Raw genomic sequence first — 24,249 nt, forward strand, 5'->3', positions numbered from 1 at the left:
CAAGGCTTACACCCCGTGCAGTGCCGTGAAGAAATTTGTCTTCATCCCTCAGCTGAAGGCTTCTACAAACCGTGGTAAAGGCTGCTTGCTGCCCAGGGTGGGATTCAGAACAGCAGCAAGGGACAAAGGAGCCAGGACAGACCCACACCGCACTTTGACAAGGACCTGGAAAGATTCCGCCAACCGGAACCAGCTGGAGCTCTGCCCACAGATACTTTCCACAAAGCTATGATCATGCCAAGCACCAACACTGGTACCCACAACCATCAAACCAGAGGCTGTGCAGCCTAGTGGCCTGTCCTACCCACATTAACTGACCATTGTTAAAGCCCAGATTGCTTGTGCCAAAGACTTTCATACCACCCTGTTGGACTGTGCAGACAAGGTCACCTGCAAACCACCAGCACTTTCAACCAGCCCTGGCAACAGCCTCTGAGGTCTTGGGCAATGGGGCTGAGGCTGGTGGCAAATGGACAGAGGAAATGAATGGTCTAAGGCAAAAAAGGGAGCTTGCATGAAAGCATCCCTTCCCAGGAGTACAGTAATGAGGACAACTTTCATTCTGCTTGGCTGGCATAAATCCTTACTCCTTGCCCAGTGAACTAGCATTATCTTTACATCAGACTTGATTGAAGGGAAGAGGAAAATGATGTGGGCAGCCACAGCATGCAATCTTCATTGTTATAGTGATGAGGTCTGGAATCACTTAGGAGACCTTCTTCTGGGTGACGTTTCCAGAGAGGTTTAGCTGAGGAGGAAGCCCCACACTGGAAATGGGCAGCATCATTTCACAGCCTTAAGCTCTGAACTGATCAAAAGGAAAAAGTGAGCTGAGTCCCAGCATTCATTGCTCTCTGCTTCCTGGTACAGCGTGACCAGCCGTCTTACATCCTGCTGCAGTGCAGTGCCTTGCCTCACCGCCTCAGCTGGCCTCGCATTGCCTGCCATACTGGGCTGTAACCAAAACTGGGAGCCCAAATAAACTCTTCCTTAAATTGTTTTCATCAGATGTTTTTGTCACAGGCACAAAAAGTCAGTGGGGTTAGGGGAACCAAGCTCCCAGCCAAAAAGGCAGCAAATTGTCCCAAAGGGGGTCAGAAAAAAGATTATGAATTCCAAAACAGGTAAAATAACTGTGAAGAAATCGGTATTTTGCATTTTCATTAAAGACAAAGATAAACATGGGCTGCAGAAAGGGGCAGTTTCAGAACAGTTATACAAACTAAATGGAAGTCAGGTGAGGCTTGGTGAAAATTACCTCTAAAGTAAAGACAGTTACAGGCACGGGTCTTGGCTTGCTGCCTTGCTGCACTGTTTGAAGGGATAAATAACCTCTCTTAAACTCGGGGAGGAGGAGCCAGCAATGTGGAGGAGGTGTCCCCCCACACACAAGCTCTGGGGCAAAGCTTCCCTGCTCTGTGTCCTGGAAACTAAGAATAACCTCAAGGCAGAGCTTTGTAGGAGTACACCAGCAACACAGAAACCGGTGCAGCTCCAGTTGGACCGATGCAAGCGTTTACCCCTCCCACCCTTCCTCTCAAGCCTTCCCAGCTGTTCCAGCATCTGTTTTCCTCCAGCTCCTTGTCCTGGCCTCTGCTCCGTGGCTCCAGAAACCAGCCCAGGAATTCCCGAGGCTGCAGCAGTGACTCAGGCATCAGGAATTAGCAGTCTTCCAACAGTTGTGTGGAACAGCTGAGAAATATTTTTGCTGTAGTTCATAGTTCATATCCTTGTTACATATGTGCTCGTGGCTGACCTGCACATAACACACAGAAAATAAGACAGATTCCTCACATCGGCCACAAGACGGAATGCTAAGATTGCCGAGTGTCTCATTTTAGAAAACCATTGAAGCTGAGCTTAGAGGTCACATTTCTAAGCTCAGCACTCAGGAGCTCGAGGGGCGAGGATTGCCTAAAGTTCAAGGCAGGCCTGCGCTACATAGTGCGTTCTAGGCCAACTCATAACTTCCGAGTGGAACCTTGTCTCAAAAAAAAAAAAAAGTTTAATTATTATTTCATTTTTTGAATAATTTTGATTGACATCACTACATTAATAGTTACTTGTGCTGGGTTTTAGAGTACTAGACAATGGTAATATCACAGAAGCAAATAATTTTAGCATATATGAAAAAGATGTTATGTGCTGCCTGGAGTAGAATGGACAGGACTATACCGCTGAAAGTGCTAGCGAGCATCCGAGCATCCGTGAGAAGCACAGGAGGCTGAGATGCACTGAAGAGGGAACGCACTCTGTGTTGAGCTTCATTCATTTGTCGTTGTTGGCAATTCTAGAGCTAGAACCCAAAGCCTTACACGGGATTGGCAAGTGCCCCACCACTAAGCTGGGTTCCCAACCCCAGCTCCTTTTTAGGTTTTGAGATAGGTTTTCGCTAAATTGCTCAGGCTGGTCTTGAACTGATTCTAAATCTGTAACAGGGCTCTAGACCTTAGTAGGCCCTCTGACCTTAACACAACTGACTCCATGATGAAAGTACCATCCAGGCTGTAATACAGACACAAAGACAGCACCACCTGCCAAAACTAAAATAAAGGCCAAATCCATCAAAGTCCATATCGTTCTGGGAAAGTCTCTAAATGTCCTAACCTTATTTTCTGGCTTCTGTAGTTCAGCTTTTGCCTCCCTGTTCTTGTTAACTGAAGTATGTGAACTCAGAACATGTTTTTTGTGCTTCAAAGCTCACCCTGAGAAAGGCCCAGGGCTACTGGGATCCCAAACACTCAGTGTAGTCACCAGCCAGCTAATAAGGGCTTTCTATTGGCTTAAACCCATATCTGAGCAGTCTTCTCTGGTGAAGACCTCACAACAAAGCTCAAGTCAGGACAGCCTTGTAATTGTACTTCTCCTGCCTTGACTCTAAGTGTGACTAAGATTACAAGCTTACACCACCACCAGGCCCAGCACAGAGGAATTCAAGATAAGAACCCGACATGCCATGTTTTATTGCCTTTTAGGCCTTTTGGCACTGAGTTACTTGGGAGGACAGAGTCTCCTATACTCCAGGCCGACCTTGAGTTTGCTATATAGCCATGTCTGGTCTTGAACTTCTGATCCTCCTGCCTCCATCCTCCTAATACTGGGATTACATATGCTACAATGTCTAGCTAAGACATTTTAAAATATAGTGTGTTCAGCAGAAAAAAAAAAAAACATAAAATAAGATTATATATTGACCATTGGTGAAAATGTGCCCAGAGGCTCACAGAAAGCTGGCTCTGTATTTCCCTTAGGCAAAATGGCTCAGTATTCACTAATTTGATGTTTATAGCAACTTTATAGAAAATGGCTACCACAAGTGACAAGATTTTCAACACTTTGAATATAATTACTTTTTAAAAAATCTTTTAGGTCATAAGGGAAGCAGTCGTGTGAAGAAAATCATAATATGATCATAAAAATCATACTAATTATGTCTAAGTAAAATAAGAAAAATGTGAAATGAAAAATAAGAGTTTACTGGGGTAGAAAGGATTGTTAGGGAGATGGGGAAGAGGAGGGAGTCAGAGGAACCTTAGTCAAGCAAACTAAGGTTCGATGAAAAAGCCACAAGAAAACCTAATAATGGCAAACTAATTTAAAAAAATATTTTAAGAAGTATGAACAGAGGTGCCCTCCCTGAGTGGATAAAGTTGCTCCTTGAAGTTACAGTGAATTTTCATAATGAAAGTCTTAATGCCTGAGGTGGACTACCTCCCTCTGAGTTACTGGTCAGAGAAGACGCTAAGGATCCCAAAAAAAACAGGCAATTGTCATCACAGCTGATTGCCTACCGGAACTTATAGTGAGACCCTATTGTTGAAGGCACCCCATGCTTTGGTCACAAGACACAGAAAACTCAATGTGAACTGGTGGTAGAAGCTTCCCCCCGCCCCTTACGGTGCCAGACAGCCCTATGTTAGCTACTGAGAGAAAACTGTTACCTACTGTCTGATTCAGCTACAGACTTTACATGCTACACCATTAACCAGAGAAGCAAGACAAATCCCGTGGTGCAAAAGGAGCAAATCTGTTACGGAAGGAACCAAATGCTTTCTGATTAGATTTGAGGTCTGCCCCACTGGAGGGAATCACTTCCAGTACTGTAAATTGGACAAAAAAACCAAGGCTGAAAAGTGTCATGGGTCCCAATGGGAACGCTACTATCTCCATGTTAGCTTTTTGTCAACTTGACCCAAGCTACAGTCAAATGGGAAGAAGAACCTCAATTGAGAAAATGCCTCCATCACTCTGGCCTGTAGGTAGGTCTGTGGGATCTTTTTTCTCTTCTCTTCTCTTCTCTTCTCTTCTCTTCTCTTCTCTTCTCTTCTCTTCTCTTCTCTTCTCTTCTTTTCTCCTTTGTGGTGGGGCACACCTCTAATCTCAGCACTCTGGGAGGAAGAAGCAGGCAGATCTCTGTGAGTTCGAGGCCAGCTTGGTCTACAAATGGAGTCCAGGATAGTCAGGGTTACAAAGAGAAACCCTGTCTCAAAAAAACCAAAATCACCATCATCATCATCTTAAAAAAGAATAGTACAGATAAAATAGAAAAGTCAGGATAAGGTTTTTGTCTTCTAGGTTCAGTCTTCTCCCAAATGGTGTCCAGACCCAACAGGAGCTCCAAGGTACTGCCCAAACCCCAGCCTGAACCCCTGGAGATCAAGTCTTCCTAACTTGTAAGAAGAGCCAGGGTGCCAGTTCAGACTCTAAAGTGTGTAACAGGTCCTTGTGATACTGAGGGAACCTGGAGGCCAACATGTGTGTTGCTGTAGTAAAAGACCACAGGTAACCATTTGTCCCTTCTGCCGATGATAAGGGAAATGGCTCTTTTTGGTAGCAAGGGACCAGCCTCATAAGTTCCTGAGGAATTCTGGCTTTTATTTAGCCATCAGAACTTGGGGAAATGGAGTTTCCTTTGGACCTGACAGGTTCCACTGGGTCCCTCCGGAGCTTCCTCTGGTTGAAGAGAACATAGAGAAATTGTTTGTTTTCACTACCACGAGAAACTTCAGAGGACAGTAGGTCTTCAGAGAATGCAAACAAGTTCAGAGCATTGTGTTGATTCTCAGAGGGCAGAAGAAAATGGGCCTCTGAAGTGTTCTTGGCAAAGTAGCGTTTCTTTCTTAATGATCACATTTGTTTGGGACCAAGTAGAACATCTCATCTGAGCAGAGTGGGACTTAGAAAAGATGATTTGAGAAGAAGGGGTTCACGGTCGCTCAGGAGAAGTCTCTTACCCCAACAGCATCCAAGTCCAGTGTTTTCTCACGGTCTTTTTTTTTTTTTTAAGAATTTCATGTGCATTGGTGTTTTGCCTGCATATATGAGGGTATCAGAGCCTCTGGTACTTGAAGTTGCAGACAGTTGTTGTGAGCAGGAATTGAACCCACTGAAAGCGCAGTCAGTGCCTTTAACCACTGAACAATCTCTCCAACCTTTCTCCAGGACTTTACGTGTTTGGCTTCTTGTGCTAGGGAGACAGATTCAAGGGAGCAAGGTCTGCTCTCTCAGTGGATAGCCATGAGAGACTTGGAGTGACCATTTTTGACTAGAGCTTTTAGGGCCACTGACATTCAGACTCTTCCACTCGATGCTGAACAGGCTGAGAACTCTTCTAGAACAGAAGCCAGCCTGTGTCAGGTAGTGGCTAGGAACTCACTCTAGATGGCCGCTATGGTACTCTCACCTCTTCCCCAAGCTGTTCTGTGGTCCAAAGGCTCACTCTGTTCTCTCCTCTGAGATGACAAGGTGACACAAGTTCTGGAGAGCACCCAAGACAGATGGTCATCAACGTGGGGTGGAAGGAACGGGGTGATGGCCTGCTCAGTGGTCAGGACACTAGCTGCTAGCCACTGCTGCTCCAGAAAGGCTCTTACCCCCAAGAATTCCCAGCCTGTCCACATATGAATAGCCTGTAAAAATATCTGTAAAACATGGCTGGTGTTGTAGTTCAGTCAGTTGAGTACTTTCCTAACAAGCATGAAAGTCTGGGTTCGATCTTCAGCACTACATAAAACTAGGCATGGTTTAGTCTAGAGTCACAGAACACTGGAATGCCCCGATAATGTAAGGTGATTTATTAGCATGACTTACGATCTGCAGCCAACTAACCCAACAGTGGACAGCTGTGAATGGGGAGTTCAAGAATCTATGATGCTAGATGTTCAGCAGGTCTTCTGTATAAGCTGAACTCGTGAGGAAGTTCCATTAGATGTGCTAGGAGGTAAGTGAGAGCAGGTAAGGAGGGAATATTTTCTTAGTTAATGATTGGTGGGGAAGGTCCAGTCCACTGTGGGCGGTGCCACACCTGGGCAGGTGGTCCTGAGTTGTCTAAGAAAGCAAGTTAGGCAAACTAGGAGCAAGCCAAAAAGTGGGGACCCTCCATGGCCCCTACTTTAGGTTCTACCTCCAGGTTCCTGTCCTGACTCCCCTTCATGGTACACTACACTGCAAGCTGAAATTAACCCTTTCCTCCTCGAGTTGCTTTGGTTGTGGTGTTTATCACAGCAATGGAAACCTGGTTGTGGTGGTTTGAACAAAAATGGCCCCCATGGGCTTATACATGTATATGCTTAGCCCCTTAGCTGATGAACTGTTCAGTTAGGATCAGAAGGTGTAACCTTGTAGGTGGAGGTGTATCACTGGGAATGGGCGTTGAGGTTTCAAAAGCCCACACCAGGCCCAGTGTCTCACTCTCTGCCTGCTACCCACAGATCGGGATGAAAAGCTTTCTGCTACTTCTCCAGCTCCACACCTGCCTGCCTGCCACCATGTTCTCCGACACAATAATAAGGGACTAACCCTCTGAAACTATAACCAATTAAATGATTTCTTTTATGAGAATCACCTTGGTCATGGTATCTTTTCACAGCAATAGAATAGTGACTACGACACTAGTTAAGACAGCCTTTGCTTATGTTTTGATAAGTGAACATGATATGCCTGTCACAATGCCTTCTGATTAACTCTGCTCAGGTCCATGGAACAGTGCTACTAGCTGCTGTCGTAAGAAAGCTCCTCTTTGCAGTGGATTGCAGAGACTCTATATTAATTACTTCTTTATTGCTGTGATAAGATGCAATGGCAAGGGCAACTTATAGAAGAAAGGGCCTACTTGAGGCTTATGGCCTCAGAGGGTTAGAGTTCATGATGGCAGAGCAGAGGGAGCAGGCAGCATGCCCCCAGAGCAACTGCTGAGATCTTAGATCCCCAATAGCAAGCAGGCACCTAACTCAAAATATCATGATTCTTTTTGAAACATCAGAGCCTACACCCAGTAACATACTTCCTCCGACAAGACCATACCTGGTTTACATTGTAAGTTCTAGGACAGACACGGCTATATCATGAAACCCTGTATAAAAAAAAGTTTTCACATTTTAAATGTTATGTTATGCACATGTTATGTAAGAGGATAGAATATATTTTATTAACACTACATTAGCTTGTTTTAGACACTAAACATTTATTCATATAGTTTATGAGCCTTCCTTTATATTCTTTGCTCTGGGCCCTGGAAATATTACAGATAGGAAAAAAGCTAAGAACAATGTTAATAAATAAAATATAATATCTATTCAATAATACACAGTACATCTATAAATAAGATTGCATACAAATTTCAATAAGACACATAAAACAGGGTTTGGAGCCAAATTTGTTAGGGTTCAAGTCTTAGCTCACTAGGCATGAAACCTTAGGATTTTTTTAGCTCTTTTTTTTTTGCCTCTATTTCTATATCTGAAAATAAGGAAATAATAGGACACTTTTAAGACAGGGTCTCATGCAGCCTAGACTGTCCCAGGACTCGCTAACGTAGTCAAGGCTGGCCTGGAATCCCTGATCCCCCTGTATCATCTCTAGAGTATCAGGATTACAAATGTGCACCAAGCTCAGTTGCAGGTCGAGGGATTAAAGGAGTCAATTCAGGGGGGCTGGAGAGATGGCTCAGTGGTTAAGAGCACTGACTGCTCTTCCAGAGGTCCTGAGTTCAAATTCCAGAAACCACATGGTGGCTCACAACCATCCATAATGAGATCTGACTCCCTATTCCCTCTTCTGGAGTGTCTGAAGACAGCTACAGTGTACTCACATATAATAAATAAATATTAAAAATAAAATAAAATGCCGGGCATGGTGGCACACGCCTTTAATCCCAACACTTGGGAGGCAGAGGCAGGTGGATTTCTGAGTTCGAGGCCAGCCTGGTCTACAAAGTGAGTTCCAGGACAACAAAGGCTATACAAAGAAACCCTGTCTCAAAAAAATAATTAATTAATTAATTAATTAATTAATTAAGAGTCAATGCAGGTTGTCAGAAGGTATGAGCCCAGCAGGTAAGGGAATTTACTGCCAATCCCAACAAACTGAGTTCAGTCCATAGGATTAATCCCACATGGTAGAAGGAGAAAACCAATTCCCATACGTTGTCCTCTGGCCTCCATATGAGTGAGCTCTGTGGCACATTCATACACACACACACACACAATAAAGGTGATTCTTTAAAAATAAATAAATAAGATGACACATCTGAGCACAGTGCTACAGTCTATATAATCCAAGCACTCTGGAAACTAAAGCAGGAAGAAGTTTTAACCAAAAGCCAACCTAGGCTCTACAGAAAGATCTTATTTTCAGAAAAACAAAAACTAGGCAGGGGGATCAGGACTGAAGGGCCTTTCTTGGCTAACATTGTAACTCTGGGGCCAGCTGTCCAAACAAAAACAAAAACTTAAAAGAGAAAATGAACTAGGAAAAAAAAATCAATATCCCAACCTAGGCTCAATGGAACAAAGAGAAACCCATGAGAAAATGTGAGATTCCAAATCTGTTTCTCAGAGATGCAAAATTATAGATTTGGGTACAGTCTGGGCCATCAGATATAGGGCTGGGAAAGAAAGACTTACCCCCACAAGTTGCCCCCACACTTACACAGAGAGAAAGCTGACTGTGTGCCTGAGGACGGAGACTTAAGATAAAGAGTAAATGTGGAGCCGGGCGTGGTGGCGCATGCCTTTAATCCCAGCACTCGGGAGGCAGAGGCAGGCGGATTTCTGAGTTCGAGGCCAGCCTGGTCTACAAAGTGAGCTCCAGGACAGCCAGAGCTGTAAAGAGAAACCCTGTCTCGAAAAAAAAAAAAAAAAAAAAAAAAGAGTAAATGTGAACCGGGCGTGGTGGTGCACACCTTTAATCCCAGCACTCGGGAGGCAGAGGCAGGCGGATTTCTGAGTTCGAGGCCAGCCTGGTCTACAGAGTGAGTTCCAGGACTACACAGAAAAACCCTGTCTCGAAAAACCAAAAAAAAAAAAAAAAAAAAAAGAGTAAATGTGAGGCAAAGGGATTGGGAGATGGGGTTAATGAAAAACATCCACAATAAGACAATTTACTAATGATAACTGAGTTACAAGTATATATATATATATATATATATATATATATATATAGGTAATTTTTTGTTATAACTTAAACATTAAAAATAAAAGCAAGTAGAGGCATACATTGTAAACTTAGCACTCAGGAGGCTGAGGCAGGAGGATTTCAAGTTCAAAGACAGCCCCCGCTACATAGACAAACCCTACCTCAAAAAGAAATATACAAGTCAGCCCATGTAAGAGCTCAAAGCAGCTGTCAGTATCAGCACGTGCATTATTTACAGGGAAATGATCATTTATCCAAGAAGTGTGGAGGCAGAAGGAAAGGGGAAGTGCAGAGAGTAACACATGACTTGTGAACACAGATGAAAGAGATAGGGAAATGGCGTGCACATGGGATCTCAGCACTCAGGATCATGAACTTAAGGCCAGAAACTCTCTACAAGTGGAAAGAAAAATGGATAAAAATCAACCCAAGCTGGCAAGGTGACTTGGCATAAAGGGTAGTGACCAGAGTTCAATTCCAGGACTGCCCTAAAGGAAGACGAGAACCAACTCCGTAAAGTTCTCTGACAGATCATGTCTCCCCTGGTATTCGAGCTTATACACATGGCTGGGCTGCAACTCTCTATGTAGACCAGACTGGCCTAGAACTTAGAGAGATCTACCTCTGCCTGCCTCTGCCTGCCTCTGCCTGCCTCTGCCTCCTCAGTGCAAGGATTAAAGGCACACACCACCATATCAAGCAGTAATAATGTTTTTTATTTAATTTTTTAATGAGAAAGTTAAGGAAAAGAAGTAAAGAAAGAAGGAAGGGGAAGGAGGAGAGAGAGAAAGGGAGAGCGAGAGAGAATGCATGTGTCACACTGGTACATACTTATGTGACTTTCTCTGAAAACATGCCTTAGAAGTCAATTACTGTGATAGCTTCTAAGGAGAGAAAACAGAACTAGGGTTAGCAGTGGCCAAAAGACTTTTCACTGAGAGTTACAGTGATGTTGGCTTTCTAACAAATCAGGCCTCCCACACGCCCAGCATAGTGGTTTGAGAGCAGGGCACATGGTTCATTGAGTAAGACTCAGGAGTATCTGCAGAACTCATTGGCTGGCCAGCCTAGGCAAAAGGGCAAGCTTCTGGCTCAACAACAGACCCTGTCTCATGACAATGGAGCAGAGAGCAAGCAGAAGTTATCTAACTTGCATCCTGCTCTGGTCTCTTAATGTGTGTCTTAGTCAGGGTTTCTATTCCTGCACAAACATCATAACCAAGAAGCAAGTTGGGGAGGAAAGGGTTTATTCAGCTTACACTTCCATACTGCTGTTCATCACTGAAAGAAGTCAGGACTGGAACTCAAGCAGGTCAGGGAGCAGGAGCTGATGCAGAGGCCATGGAGAGATGTTCTTTACTGGCTTGCTTCCCCTGGCTTGCTCAGCCTGCTCTCTTATAGAACCAAGATTACCAGCCCAGAGATGGTCCCACACACAAGGGGCCTTTCCCCCTTGATCACTTACAGAAAATGCCTTACAGTTGGATCTCATGGAGGCATTTCCTCAACTGAAGCTCCTTTTTCTGTGATAACTCCAGCTGTGTCAAGTTGACACAAAACTAGCCAGTACAATGTGTATGCCACAGGTGAATGTGTGCACGTGCATGTGTGCAGAGGTAGGGGGAGAGTGAGAGAGGGAGCGAGGGGGAGAGAGAGAAAGGGAGGGATGTATGCACTTGCATACTCATATATAAGCACTGCATGTGCACAAATACACCACAAAAAAAAACGTAATCTATATGGTATCTCATAAATAATCTACGAGTAATAGGTAATCTATGTGATTTCTGATGTCAGGAGACCAGATAGAACCTACCAGAGACAGCTCATCTCTGCTCTGTGGTGTCTGGGCTCTTTTATTTCAGTGTGTGTGTGTGTGTGTGTGTGTGTGTGCTCATGCCCTCTCTATTACCAAGGAGCTTGGTGGAGTCAATGAAGAGAACAACACACTTTGTTGAGAGTCTTTTTTCTCACCAATTCCTGAGTCAATACATCAGCAGTTCTCAATGGGAGGGGGGAGGGGAAGGGGTCCTCAACCCCTTCAGGTGCTGAGTGACCCTTTCACAGGAGTTGTAAATTAGGTATCCTATATAAGAGATATTTACATTACAATTATAACAGTAGCAAAATTACAATTATGAAGTACCAACAAAGTAATTTTCTGGTTGGGGGATCACCACAGCCTGAGGAACCAAACTGAAGGGCCAAAGCCTTAGGACCACTGAGACCCACGGCTCTGCATCCTTCCCTTCTTCCTGTACCAGGGCACAGAGCCTGGAGGGTTACACCCTAGAACAAAGCCTCCTCTGTTGCTAGTGGACATATCTTGTCTCATACTGACAGTTCAGAGACTTGTGTCAGCTTAGAGTCTGGGGCAGAAAATAGAAGAGAGAATTGTTCTTGGTCAATTCTGGGCAGGAACAGAGAATCCACATACAAATCAAGACAGGCAGAATCCAACAACTGGAGAGTTAGCATCCACATGTGCACAGAGGAGGAAAGACAGGGTCTTAAGTGTCTTAGGCCAAGGTCTGCATATATATCCCTGGTTAACCTGGAACTCTCTACCTCAACCAGGCTAGCCTCGAGTTTGAGGTGATCCTCCTGCTGGTCTCAACCAATTCCTGGGTAATACAATTAACTACACATGTCACAATGGGTATTTTCAATAAAGCAATACAATGATGAGAAATCATTCAACACCACTCACCACTGAGGCAATAGAAGTTAAAACCATAGTACATAATATACAGTGTTCTCTTTGACAGTAATTGAAATATTTAGAAATATTTAGTTTAAAGGACAAGTAAAATCAAAACTAGGACAATATGTAGATGAGGACGGAGCTCTCAAACACTGACAGTAAATGTAAAATAGTGCAGCTACTCTGCTAAAATTGTTGGGCCATCTCTTATAGAAGGCAAACTACCGAATCACCCAGCCAGCCATCTCAAGCAATGAAAACCTGTCCACACACATTCCCATGTCTAAATTATGTAGAGGTTCATCCTAGCTTACTTTGAAAGCTCCAAAGTGTAAACAGACAAAATGCCCTTGAGGAGGTGATATGTTCATACCACAGGAAATGACTACTACTCAGGAATGAAATGCTGGATACGGCAGTTCACACCCGTAATCCCAGCCCGAGGGAATCTGAGGCAGGAAGATCTCAGATTTGAGACTAGTCTGGACTACACAAGACTCCATCCCCAAAAATAAAGAGAAGAATGAATGATGTTGTGATAGTTTGTATATGCTTGGCCCAGGGATTGGCACTATTAAGAGGTGTGGCCCTGGGGCTGGAGAGATGGCTCAGCGGTTAAGAGCACTCACTGCTCTTCTAGAGGTCCTGAGTTCAATTTCCAGCAACCACGTGGCGGCTCAACAACCATCTGTAATGGGACTCAATGACTCATACACATAAAATAAACATTAAAAAAAAAGAGGTGTGGCCCTGTTGGAGTAGGTATTACCTTGTTCAAGGAGGTGTGTCACTGTGGACATGGGCTTTAATACCCTTGTCCTAGCTGCCTGGAAGGAAGTATTCTCCTAGCAGCCTTCAGATGAAAATGTAGACCTCTCAGCTCCTCCTGCACCATGCCTGCCTGGATGCTACCATGCTCCTACCTAGATGATAACGGACTGAACCTCAGAACCTGTAAGCCAGCCCCAATTAAATGTTCTTGTAAGAGTTGCCTTGGTCATGTGTCTGTTCACAGCAGTAAAACCCTAGCTAAGACAGATGTATTCAACAATGTGGATGAACCTCGTGATAGTTGGCATCAGTTGTTAACAGGATCAAGAGTCACCTAGGAGGTGACTGCTCTTGCTAAGGATGGAAGTTTGTGTCTGAGCATCTGTGCAAGGCAGCTTCACAACTACCTGTGACACCAGCTCCAAAGAATCCAACACCTCTGGATTTTAACTAAATTATAATTATATACTTATAATTAAGAATAATCAGTCTTTAAATTTTGTTTTTTAAAACATGAATCACCCAAGAGACAAGCCACAAGAGACTGTATGGGATTCTTCAGTTTCTGAGCATGCCTATAGGGGATTCTATAGAGTAGGTGAGTTGATGCAGAAATATTCATCTTAACTGTGGGCATTGCCATTCCGTTCCCTGGCTTAGGTAGACTGCATAAAATAAATGGACTCATGAAACAGAGAAGGTGAGCCGAGCACTAGCATGCATCGCCCTCTGCTTCCTGATTGCAGGTGTGGTAGATGAGCTGCTTCAAGGTCCCTTAGCCTTAGTATCCCTGCCATGATGAACTGTCTCCCTGAGATACATCCTTTCTCCCTTGAGTTGCTTTTGTCCCAGTCTTTTATCCAGGAACAGGACAAGGATCTAAGATAGATCATAAAGATACAATGGAGCAGAAGAAGCCAAGATCTCAAAGGGGTTCTACTCCTGTTCTCATGTGTGAAGGGTCGTCTTGAGATGACAGCAGTTTAGAGATGGAGAATAACTTGGCTACTGGGGTTACTGTGGGTGTGCTTTGAGCTTAAAGGGATGGCATGAAAGACTCCGCTAGAAGTGACTGAATAGGTCTGTATCTGGACTGTGGTGGTGGTCAGTCAACTCTTTACCTGTAATGAAACTGCATAAAGTGCACGCACATAGACATAAACGAGTGCGTGTAAAACTGATAAGGACTGGAAAAGGTCTGTTATGGTTTGCACCAATGTCTACTTGCTGGTTTTGATACTGTGTTGTTATAGTTTTGTAATTAGGGGAAAATAGCAGAGAGGTAGAAGGGACCTCAGTAGATTCCCAACCATCTCCCATAAATCTATGGTTGCTTCAAAATAAATTACTTAAAAAGGAATAAGGCAGAGGGCAGAGTCAGGATCACAGCAAGGGTGGATATTTTTCTGGTGGCAACTTCATTTCATTTTGTGCTCATGTGAGCTTAATATCACCCTGGGAAATGTCCTTAATATTCTTGGATGATTAAAAAACAAAACAAAACAAAACAAAACCTTAAAACTTACTATCTTACACAAGTCTGATTGGCTCCAAGACCATAGGGGCTGGAGACACGTGAAGACCTGTGGCCTGACTCATAAAACCAGTTGTCCCCTTACCCATGGACTAGTCAAAGCTAACACTGTGGCACGTGTACAGTGTCTTTCCTTCCATTACTAAGCATGGGTTTGGGGCTGGAGAGGCAGCCAAGCACCGACATGATGGTTTCCAGCAGCCTCTGACTACAGTTCTTCATTGCACACACCAGCCCCACAAGTGATATACAGACAGACAGACAGAGAGACAGACCTGCAGGCATAGCACCTGCATTTCAGTGTCAGCCTGGAATGGCAGGCTCCCTGACTGAGGACAGAGGAAAGTTTTTAAACCTCACCCTCTTCAGATGAATAATCAAGAGGGCTCAGTCTTACTCGTCATCTGAGTATCGTCTTTGCTTCATGTGCTTGGTTTTTTGTTTTTTGTTTTTTTTCTAAACACAGACTCTGCATGTATTCGTCTCTGTGTATTATATCAGGTTTTGTTTTTCTTAAAGATTTATTTATTTATTTTATACATATGAGTTCACTGTAGCTGTCTTCAGACACACCAGAAGAGGGCACCGGACCCCGTGACAGATGGTTGTGAGCCACCATGTGGTTACTGGAAATTGAACTCAGGACTTCTGGAAGAGTAGTCAGTGCTCTTAACCACTGAGCCATCTCTCCAGTCCCACATCAGGTTTATTTTAAAGCTTATCAGGAACATGGCTCTGTCAGGTCTGCATGGAGTTAGGCAAGCCCAGCTGCTAATTTTCTGATCCAAACTAGTGGGCTGGTGATTAGGTAGCTAGACTAACAGTTTGGTTGTGGAGGAATAACTAGGCTAGCAGGCTCTAGCAGGCTCAAGCAGGCTCTAACAGGCTTCAGTGCTTTCTGTTTTTCTGTATTTGGATCTCAGCTGGCTTCTGTAAGTCAACTATTAGACTTTATTTCTTACAACATTCACTTTGACTGTCTTTTCTTCCCCACAATTTTCCCACTTTTTTGGTTTTGTCTGTCTGAGATTATGTGTCTGTGTCTATCTATGTCTGTGCCTGTGCCTGTGCTTATGCCTGCATCTAGACATGGACACCTGTGTGCAGCTTCCCTTGGATCTCAGAAGGCGTCAAGTGCCCTGGAGCTGTAGATACAGGAGCTTGTGAGCTGCCCAATGCCAGTTTTGGGAACTGAACTCAGGGCCTCTGGAAGAGCAGGAAGCCATCATCTCTTCCCTTTTCAATGTTTGCTTTGTTTTGCTTTCAGCGCTGGGATTGACCCTAGGATCTCCAATGTCAAGCAAGCACCCTAGCACTGGGCTATAGCCCCAACCCTCTACTTCTTCTTCATTGTGGCAAAATTTACATAATACAAATTTTACCATTTTAACTATTGTTAAGTGTACAGTTCAATGGCATTAAGTGTGTGCACCCTGATGGGCAACCATCACAAGTTTCCACCTCTAGGGTTTTTTTGTTTGGTTGGTTGGTTGGTTTTTGTCTCAAAGTTTGTACCATGAAGTAAGAAGTTCTCTATGTTAGCTACTTTTCTCCTTGCTATGACAAAATCACACACACACACACACACACACACACACACACACACACATCTTATAAATTGTTGGGATTTACTTGGCTCACATCCTGAGCATACAGACCACCCTGGCAGGGAAGGGATGACTGCAAGAACATGGAGTGGCTTGTCACATTGTGTCCACAGTGCAGAAGCAGAGGGGTGAATGCTGGCGCTCAGCTGCTGGTGTCCTGCATTTTCCCGGGTTTTTGGATGGGTGGGTGGTTGGTTGGTTGGTTGGGGCTTGGGGGACAGGGGACGAGGGACGAGGGCGGGGGGGGGGGGGTGCCGGCAGAGGGAGGTTAGTTTTGTTTTTTTTTCAAGACAGGGTTTCACTGGCTGTCCTGGAACTCACTCTGTGGACCAGGCTGGACTTGAACTCACAGAGATCTATCAGCTTCTGCCTCCCGAATGCTGGCATTAAAGGTGTGTGTCATGACTGCTCAGCTCCATTTCCTTTATTTATTTGTTTGTTTGTTTGTTTGTTTCAGGCCAGGACCCCGGCCCATAGCATGGTGTGGTGAGATCCACATTTAGAGAGAGTCTTTTCTCTTCAGCTAAAGCTCTCAGGAAACAGCCTCATGGTGGACATGCTCCGTCTCCTAGGTCATTCCACAGACAGTCAAGTTAACACGGAAGGAGAAGCATCACGTTCCCTTGGGCTGAGGGTAGCCCAGTGGTCCAGTGCTTGTCTGAGCACAAATCCCTAGGTTAGGCCCACAGCATAAATTAACACTCTCCATTCCTCTTCCCCAGATGTTATCCTGCTTTCTCTCTCTGCATATTTTCTCCCTACTCTCAAGAGTGGAATAACTTAGCTGTTCTTGGATACTAAATCACCTCAAACAGTTGCAACATAAGACACCAAAGTTGGCTTGTCTTCCCAGTTTTGGGGAATAGTTTAACTAGATGGTTCTGGCCCAGGCTCCTGAAGCTAGCCATGATTTGCCAGTAGAATTTTCTGTCACCCGAGGGAGAACTCACCTAAGTCCAGAAGCCACACTGCCAAGTCTGCGTTGGCAAACCTCAGCTCCTAGGTGGCTACTGGGCAAACACTTCCACTCTTTGCCACACAGACCTCTCCCAAGAGCTGTTTACATCATGGCAATTGCCTTTCTTCAGGATTAGCGAGGGCGGGGATCACATCAGATAGCCGTGGGTAAATACGTGGCTTCATCTAAAGAAAGACAGCTCTCGCCTCACAGAGCCACTATTGCTGGTACTCAGGGTCTGGGCCAGGGGCTCTCATGTTTCTGGCCCCCCTTTTTAAAGAATTGAAATAAAATTCACACTGATTGCAAATTATTGAGAAAGCTTTATTAAAAAAAAAAAAAGAGCAGTGGGCCACATGAACAAGAAAGTGCTCAAGGGCCCATACATTACTTAGGGAATTCTTGTAAAGATTCAAGAGAAGGAAGAGAGCTTGATTCCTCTTAGGCATGTAAGAATGTTTCTGTTTTAATTTTTTATCTTTAAACTGCATATGTCCATTCTTAAAATGTACCTGATTTAATTTTTAAAGATTTATTTATTATTATAAATAAGTACACTGTTGCTGTCTTCAGACACACCAGAAGAGGGTGTCAGATCTCATCACAGGTGGTTGTGAGCCACCATGTGGTTGCTGGGATTTGAACTCAGAACCTTCGGAGGAACAGTCGGTGTTCTTTCCCGCTGAGCCATCTCTCCAGCCCCCGTGATATATTTATATACACACTTCTGCATAGACAGAAGATTGTAACTAGAGGATATTCTTGAGATTCTAAAAGGAAAGTCCTTGACCCGTGTAACAGCATTCCCATGAAAAAGCCAGCACTGGGTAAGCAGGGGCAGCTCATGCCTGCCTGGACCACACAGCAACATCAAGGCTAGCCTTGGCTACATAGCAGGCCCCTGTTTCAAAAACCGAAGAACATATAACATAAGTTCATATTTGGCCAGGGAGATGGCTCAATGGGTAAAGGCACCTGGCACCAAGCCAGAAAACCTGAGCTCAGTTTCTGAGAGCCACATAGTAAAAGGAGAGACCCAACTCCCACAGGTCCACAGGTGACCTTCTGACCTCTATAGGCCTGCATTCATGTGCTCAAGCACACACACACACACACACATACTCATAAAATCTAATTGTTTAAAAAGAAACATCAAGAGGGCTGCAGAGACGCTTCAGTGGTTGTGTGTGCAGAGGACTAAGTTGGGCTCCCAGCACAGGCACCAAGCAGACTGTAAGCGCTTGTAACTCTAGCACCAGGAGATCCAACACTCTCTTCTAACCTCTGAGGAGACATGCACGCATGTGGAGCACAGAAACTCACATAGGGGCACATAAATAACTCTTCGAAAGCAGCGGCTGAGGGCAGGAGTGTGCGCTGCTATTGAGCCCTGCCCCCCTTCTCCAGACCAGGATCCCAGTCAAGGAACAGCGCTTTGCACAGTGGCCAGCCTTCATTCCCACCTTCATTAACGTTATCAGGATAATTTTTCGTAAACATGCCCAAAGGCCCAACTCTAGGTGATTCTAGATTCTGTCAAATCGACAGTTAACACTAACCACACACAGGTAGCACCCTGGTGTGTTTACTGTGCTTCTTTTGTCTGACTTCACACAGAACCGGCAAAACTAATCCCACAAAGGGGTTTTCCACAAATGTCACAACAGCTCTAGAGGTAGCAGAAAGACAGATGTGTTGACTCCCAGTGAGCATGCTCTGGCACACCGTACAGCATGTGGACCTGCTATACAGATAGCATGTCTAAGCTTCTGTAATAGCCCACACGCAGCTGCTCACTCCTCAGTGAATATACCTCCAGTCAGAGAACTCATTACCACTCCCCGTAATAACTCATTCCGTTCTGACTGGGAAATTTGAGCATTTGTTCAAAAGAATGCAGACTGCGGAAGTGGCAGCAAAGAAGAGAGATGAGGTCTCTCATTTCCTGTTAAGGGATTTTTTTTTTCTTTTAAGAAAATGAAAGTATAGAATGTTTGGTTACGCTCTGGTTAGAGGAAGGGTCTATGAAGACAAAAGGAAACACGATTAAGTGAATGGCACGGTTGCTGCCACTATGTAAGGGTAGCTGAGGTCCTCTGAGGAGAGGGACATGTGAGCAGTTTCCTTAATGACAGCAGAGCACAGTCAAAAGCCCTGAAGCAGGAGTGAATGGTTTCCTTGAGTCAAAAGTAATCTAGAGACTGGGGCTGTAGGTCCATTGGTTAAGTTCTCATCTGGCCTGCAGAAGGTCCTGGGTTCGATTCCTAGCACCACATAAACCAGGCATGCAGGCATTTGTCTGCTATTCAGTACTTGGGAGAGAAAGGCAAAAGGATCAGAAGTTCAAAGTCTTTCTTGGCTAATACCAGCCTGGGTTACGTGAGACCCTGAGTAAAAAAAAAAAAAAGGCGCGGGACGGGGCATGATCTGGACTCTACTCATGAATCATAGCCACCACGTCCATCATGGAACCCTTTCCTGGGTAAGGTTAATAATTAGCCAAGAGGCCTCAGCAGCTGTCCCTCAGCTCCGAGGCTTTCTGGAATTACCATTCGGTCCATACCATCACATTCCAGTTTCCGATAAAAGGAGAATGTCATACTGAAGCTATGAGCTGTAGCTCAGTTGGGCACTTGCCTGCCATGTACAAAGCCCTGGGTTCAATACCAAACAAAGAGGTGTAGTGTCTCATGCTGCGATCCCCGCACGACTGAGGCAAAAGCAAGAAGCTTCAGGCCATCCTCAGCTACATACCAAGTTCGTGGCCAGCCTGAGATTGTGAGATCCTGCCTCAAAGTAATAAAAGTTCATAAAACAAAATGTCAGCCCGGACAAGTCTGAAAAGGCCCCTCCCATCACCCTGTCCCCTTGCCCATCCCCCACCCTCTACAAGCCACCGTAAGGCCCTGTGAAGTCCTTACTTATTCATTCTCCAGCTCCCTGTCATTCATCCTTCTCAACAGAAGTGGAAATGTGATTGTTTATGAGTCGGGACAGCTTACCGGAAGCCATCAGTGAGTAAGATGGTCTGCTCCAAGCAGCAGACAGGAATGGTGTCACCGATCATGGCACCACCAGCAGTTAGTGGAACACCAGGCGGAAGACCTGTTGCTTGGATCCTTTCTCTACTCCAAGTGTCTCACCATTGCCCTCCACATTCCACACACTCCATATCCACCCAGCAAATACTGAGTTAAATGTGAGTGTCATGGAAGACACAGAGGACAACTCTGGCACCCCTAGGTTCTAACTTTTTCCTGCTTGCTGTTGTTCCAGTTCTTTGTTGCTCTAACAAAACTTTCAGAAACGTAATAACTTCAAGTAGCCTCCATGTGTGTCTCGCTCCTAAATTCAGTTTGGACAGGGACAGTTTGTCTCCACTGCACTCTGTGGAATGCAGACATGCAGCCTTTCCTTCCAGATGTTGGATTCTCTCAGAGCCCGGGGGCACCAAGCTCTGGGACAGTGGCTCACAGTCATGTGGTCTTTTATGGCCTGGCTTCTGAAGTCATAAAAGTTCATCTCTGCCACATTTACTAGAAGAAAGTCACTAAGGCCAACCTAGAGGTAAAAACTGGTGGGAGAACAGTTGAGGTACTTGTGGGTATTTCAAAGTCCTTGCCTGTTAGATTGAATGAGGCGGCTAGCTTTGACCTGTTTTTTTCTCATCTATGTTTGGTTAGTGTTTGAGACAGGGTCTCGGGTAGCCCATACTTGCCTCTAATTCACTGTGTAGCTCAGGCTGGCCTTAAACTCCTGATTCTTCTGTCTCTACCTCCCACTAGCTAAGATTATAGGTTTCTGGCTCAGTGTATGTGGTGCTGAGGATGAAGCCAAGGGCCTCAAGTATGTTAGGCAAGCATCTATCAATTCAGTTGTATCTCCAGACCGGCCACAGCTGTTAAGCACCTTTGAGGGTGTTTTCTTTCTGGAAACGAGCCGCTGAGCTGAACTTAGCAAGTACAGGGAATGCCTGCAAGTCGACTTGATGATCCTTTGTTGGGAATCCTGCATCTCTTCTCTATGCCTACACCTAGAAGAATCAGATTTCTTCCCTCAATAAAGAGAAAAGGGATTGGAGTTCACCTTGGATGCAACCTTGTACAATTGGACATTTATGCACCGACTTCAAGGTGAAGCCCAGGAAGTCCAAACCTAACTTAAGGTTAGCATTGCATCCAGCACGGAATCGGGTGCCAGTAACACCCTCCAGAGAGATACTATCTCTGGATGTCTGGAGAGTTTCATGTTCAAGCTTAGCAGATCCTTCAACAAGTAGAGACTGTTTCAATCCGCCCAGCCCTGCTTTCGGTTTCCCAGATTTCCTGGATTTAGGGTAAGACCACGTGACTACATTCTAGGCCAAGGAAATGAAGACAGAAGTGATGGAAGCGACTTCTGAATCTGAGGCTAAATTCTAGTGTGACTTTTCATCCTCCTTTCTTCCCTGGTCCACTGCCTGGATACAGAAGATGGAGGGGTCCGGAATAACAAGAGAAAGGGGGCCTGAATACCAGTCGCTATGCAATAGAAAGCACAGAGCCAGGCATGATAGCACAGGCTTTTAGGCCAAACATTCAAGAAACAGGCCAATCTTTGTGAGTTCAAATCCAGGCTGGTCTACATATTGAGATCCAGGTCAGCCAGGGCTACATAGACAGGTGACGCCCTTTCTAAAGAAAATAATTTAAAAAAAAAAAAAAAGGAGACTAGCACAGAAATCACAGAATTGTGTTACATAAGAAACAACTTTCTTTAAAAGATTTATTTTTATTTTATGGGCATGAGTGTTTTATGCACACCAAACTCATACCTGGTGCCCAAGCAGGCCAGAAGAGGATGCCAAAAAGGATGCCAAGTCTCCTAAAACTAGAGCTACAGATGCTTGTAAGCCACCGTGTGGGTGAGCCCCACGTGGATGAGACAACTCTCCACAACCCCCAACCCCCACCCCCACTAAACTCGTATTACTTCAAGCAAAGATATTTTGCTCTTTGTCTGTCTATCTGAACCATGAAGTTTGCCGTTCAGGAAATGTTTCTCCTCTTTTTCTCCTATCAGTGGAATATGCTCCATATTCAACACAGGAAAAGGGATGGGAGTTGGGGATGGATGGCGTTTCAGCCCTGGGTGATATAATAGAACTCACTGTCCACGGGGGTTGTAGGAGCTGAAGAGGTAACTTTTTCAAGAATGCAGTATCCCACTCCTGGAATGGGTTAACAAGAAAAGCAAGGTTCGCAGGCACAGGAGCTTTTTCCCCTTTTTCCTTCTAAAAACCACATTGAAGGTTAACTGAAGGAGAAAAACCGCATCCTCCAGTACAGTGTTTCTAAAAGGCCACTGAGAAAAGGAACAGCGGAGCCCTCCCGGGATTCCTAGCTCCCACCTCCGCCCTTAGACAATGCCTGAAAACAGCTTGTTTTAAGAAGCACCAATCACAAGAAAATAGAAAGAAGGGGACTCTAGAGAGGCAAACGCAAGAGACTTGAGGCGACTCGGGTGGGGTGTCTCCCGCGAGCGGGGCTGCAGCAGAGCGCGCGTGCTCGCCCGCACACCCACAACCCTACACCACACATACATTCAACAAAACCCCAAGTCCTTCCCCGCTGCCCCCCCCACGCCCTTCCCGCGGGGTGAGCAGCAGGCTCCTGGGTACTAGGAAAAGGAGATGCATCAGGAAAAGAGACCACCGGGAGCTGGTGCCTGCCACCCTCCACGCGGGATCGCAACGGGATAGGAACGCGGGCCGAGAAGGGCGGAGCCCCAGGCAGCCTGGAGATGCTGAGCGCCCCCCAGCCCCCGCGCGCGCTGGCCACGCCCCCCCGCGCGGGCTGGCCACGCCCTCGTTGCGGCGGGCGAGAGGCGGGGCGGGGCGCGGTGTATATAAGACGAGGGGCGGGCGCCGCTCTTTTGTCTCTTGCTGCAGCAACGAGAGTGGGAGCACCTGGAGCGCGAGCTCGGAAGGAGAATCCACGGTAAGGCACAGCGCCGGCCTTGGGGCCTACCCTGGGTGGGGTCGGGCCAGCTTATGGCTGGCGGGCGCGTTCCCCTTCGGTTGCAACAGGCGACCCGGCGGTTTGGAATCTTCTGGGGCTAGCAGGCCACGCCCTGGGGCTTCGGAGGGAGGGTGTGGTGGACGAGTCTAGGATCCTCGGCCTCCGGGCTGCGGGAACGCCCAGGACTGGGAATGCCACGTTGAGAGGCGTTCGCGGAAGGCGCGGGATCCAGGACGCGCTGGTCACCCCCAAGCCCCAGGCCACCCATTATCGCCTTGTTTCGCCCATCAGAGTTGTAAGAAAATGGCAGACAAGCCGGACATGGGGGAAATCGCCAGCTTCGATAAGGCCAAGCTGAAGAAAACCGAGACGCAGGAGAAGAACACCCTGCCGACCAAAGAGAGTAAGTGTGCCCCGGGTTCCCACCCCAGCGCTCCTCCCTTCCCTGCTGTGCCAGCCCGGCACCCCCACCCCCATCCCCATCCGGCCACTATCTTCCCACCCCGAATCTAAGGCTACAGCCACCCTTCCAGTCACACAAAGCACTTTGTCTCTTCCAAACCCCTTCTCTGTCCGCAGGCCTCGTGGGTGCCTCACCCACACCAGGTTTGTGGGTTGGGTATGGGGGGCTGTAAGGTAGCCCCATTCTCCAATGACCACATCCCTCCCTTCGCAGCCATTGAACAGGAAAAGAGGAGTGAAATCTCCTAAAAGCATAGGAAGATTTCCCCACCCCACCCCACCCCGCCCCGTCATCTCCAAGACCCCCTCGTGATGTGGAGGAAGAGCCACCTGCAAGATGGACGCGAGCCACAAGCTGCACTGTGAAACCCGGGCACTCCGAGCCGATGCCACCGGCCCGCGGGTCTCTGAAGGGGACCCCTCCACTAATCGGACTGCCAAATTTCACCGGTTTGCCCTGGGATATTATAGAAAATTATTTGTATGATTGATGAAAATAAAACACCTCGTGGCATGGTTGGCGTGGTCTGAATTTTTTAGTTGAGTATGCGTGGGCAGAGCGGTACTGGGAGTGAGTTGTGCCGCAGGGAGAGAGGAGGGGACGTGGTAGAATGGGCTGGCCGGGGAGGGTGCATCGTTTTTATTTTTGTTTTACGTGCTTCTCGACATGCGGTTTCCTGGGTTCTCAGTTGCTTCGCCCTTAATGCGATCCATGTCAATTTTAACCCCATTTTGAAAAATGTTGTCCAAAAGATTAAGCTTTGCTTTTGATCCGGCTCTTCAAATCCTACCTTTTCTTC

The 24,249-nt window shown here is 45.9% G+C and overlaps 1 protein-coding gene across 1 annotated transcript; it reads left to right on the plus strand.

The window, feature by feature from the left end:
* The first annotated feature begins 22,873 nt into the window (after nucleotides 1-22,873).
* Nucleotides 22,874-23,967, plus strand: Tmsb10 (thymosin beta 10). The gene is made up of 3 exons (XM_021165129.3): nucleotides 22,874-22,966; nucleotides 23,279-23,390; nucleotides 23,664-23,967. The coding sequence occupies exons 2-3, from the start codon at nucleotides 23,291-23,293 to the stop codon at nucleotides 23,696-23,698; spliced, it is 135 nt and encodes a 44-aa protein (XP_021020788.1). The 5' UTR covers nucleotides 22,874-22,966; nucleotides 23,279-23,290; the 3' UTR covers nucleotides 23,699-23,967.
* The last annotated feature ends 282 nt before the right edge of the window (nucleotides 23,968-24,249 follow it).

Source organism: Mus caroli, unplaced genomic scaffold (assembly GCF_978045245.1).
Source record: "Mus caroli unplaced genomic scaffold, Mus_caroli_1 scaffold_7, whole genome shotgun sequence".
NCBI lineage: Eukaryota > Metazoa > Chordata > Mammalia > Rodentia > Muridae > Mus > Mus caroli.

Coding starts and splice junctions, on each gene's coding strand:
- Tmsb10 (XM_021165129.3), top strand. CDS start 23,291: ATGGCAGACAAGCCGGACATGGGGGAAATCGCCAGCTTCGATAAGGCC. Junction 23,391..23,663: donor CACCCTGCCGACCAAAGAGA/GTAAGTGTGCCC, acceptor CTCCCTTCGCAG/CCATTGAACAGGAAAAGAGG.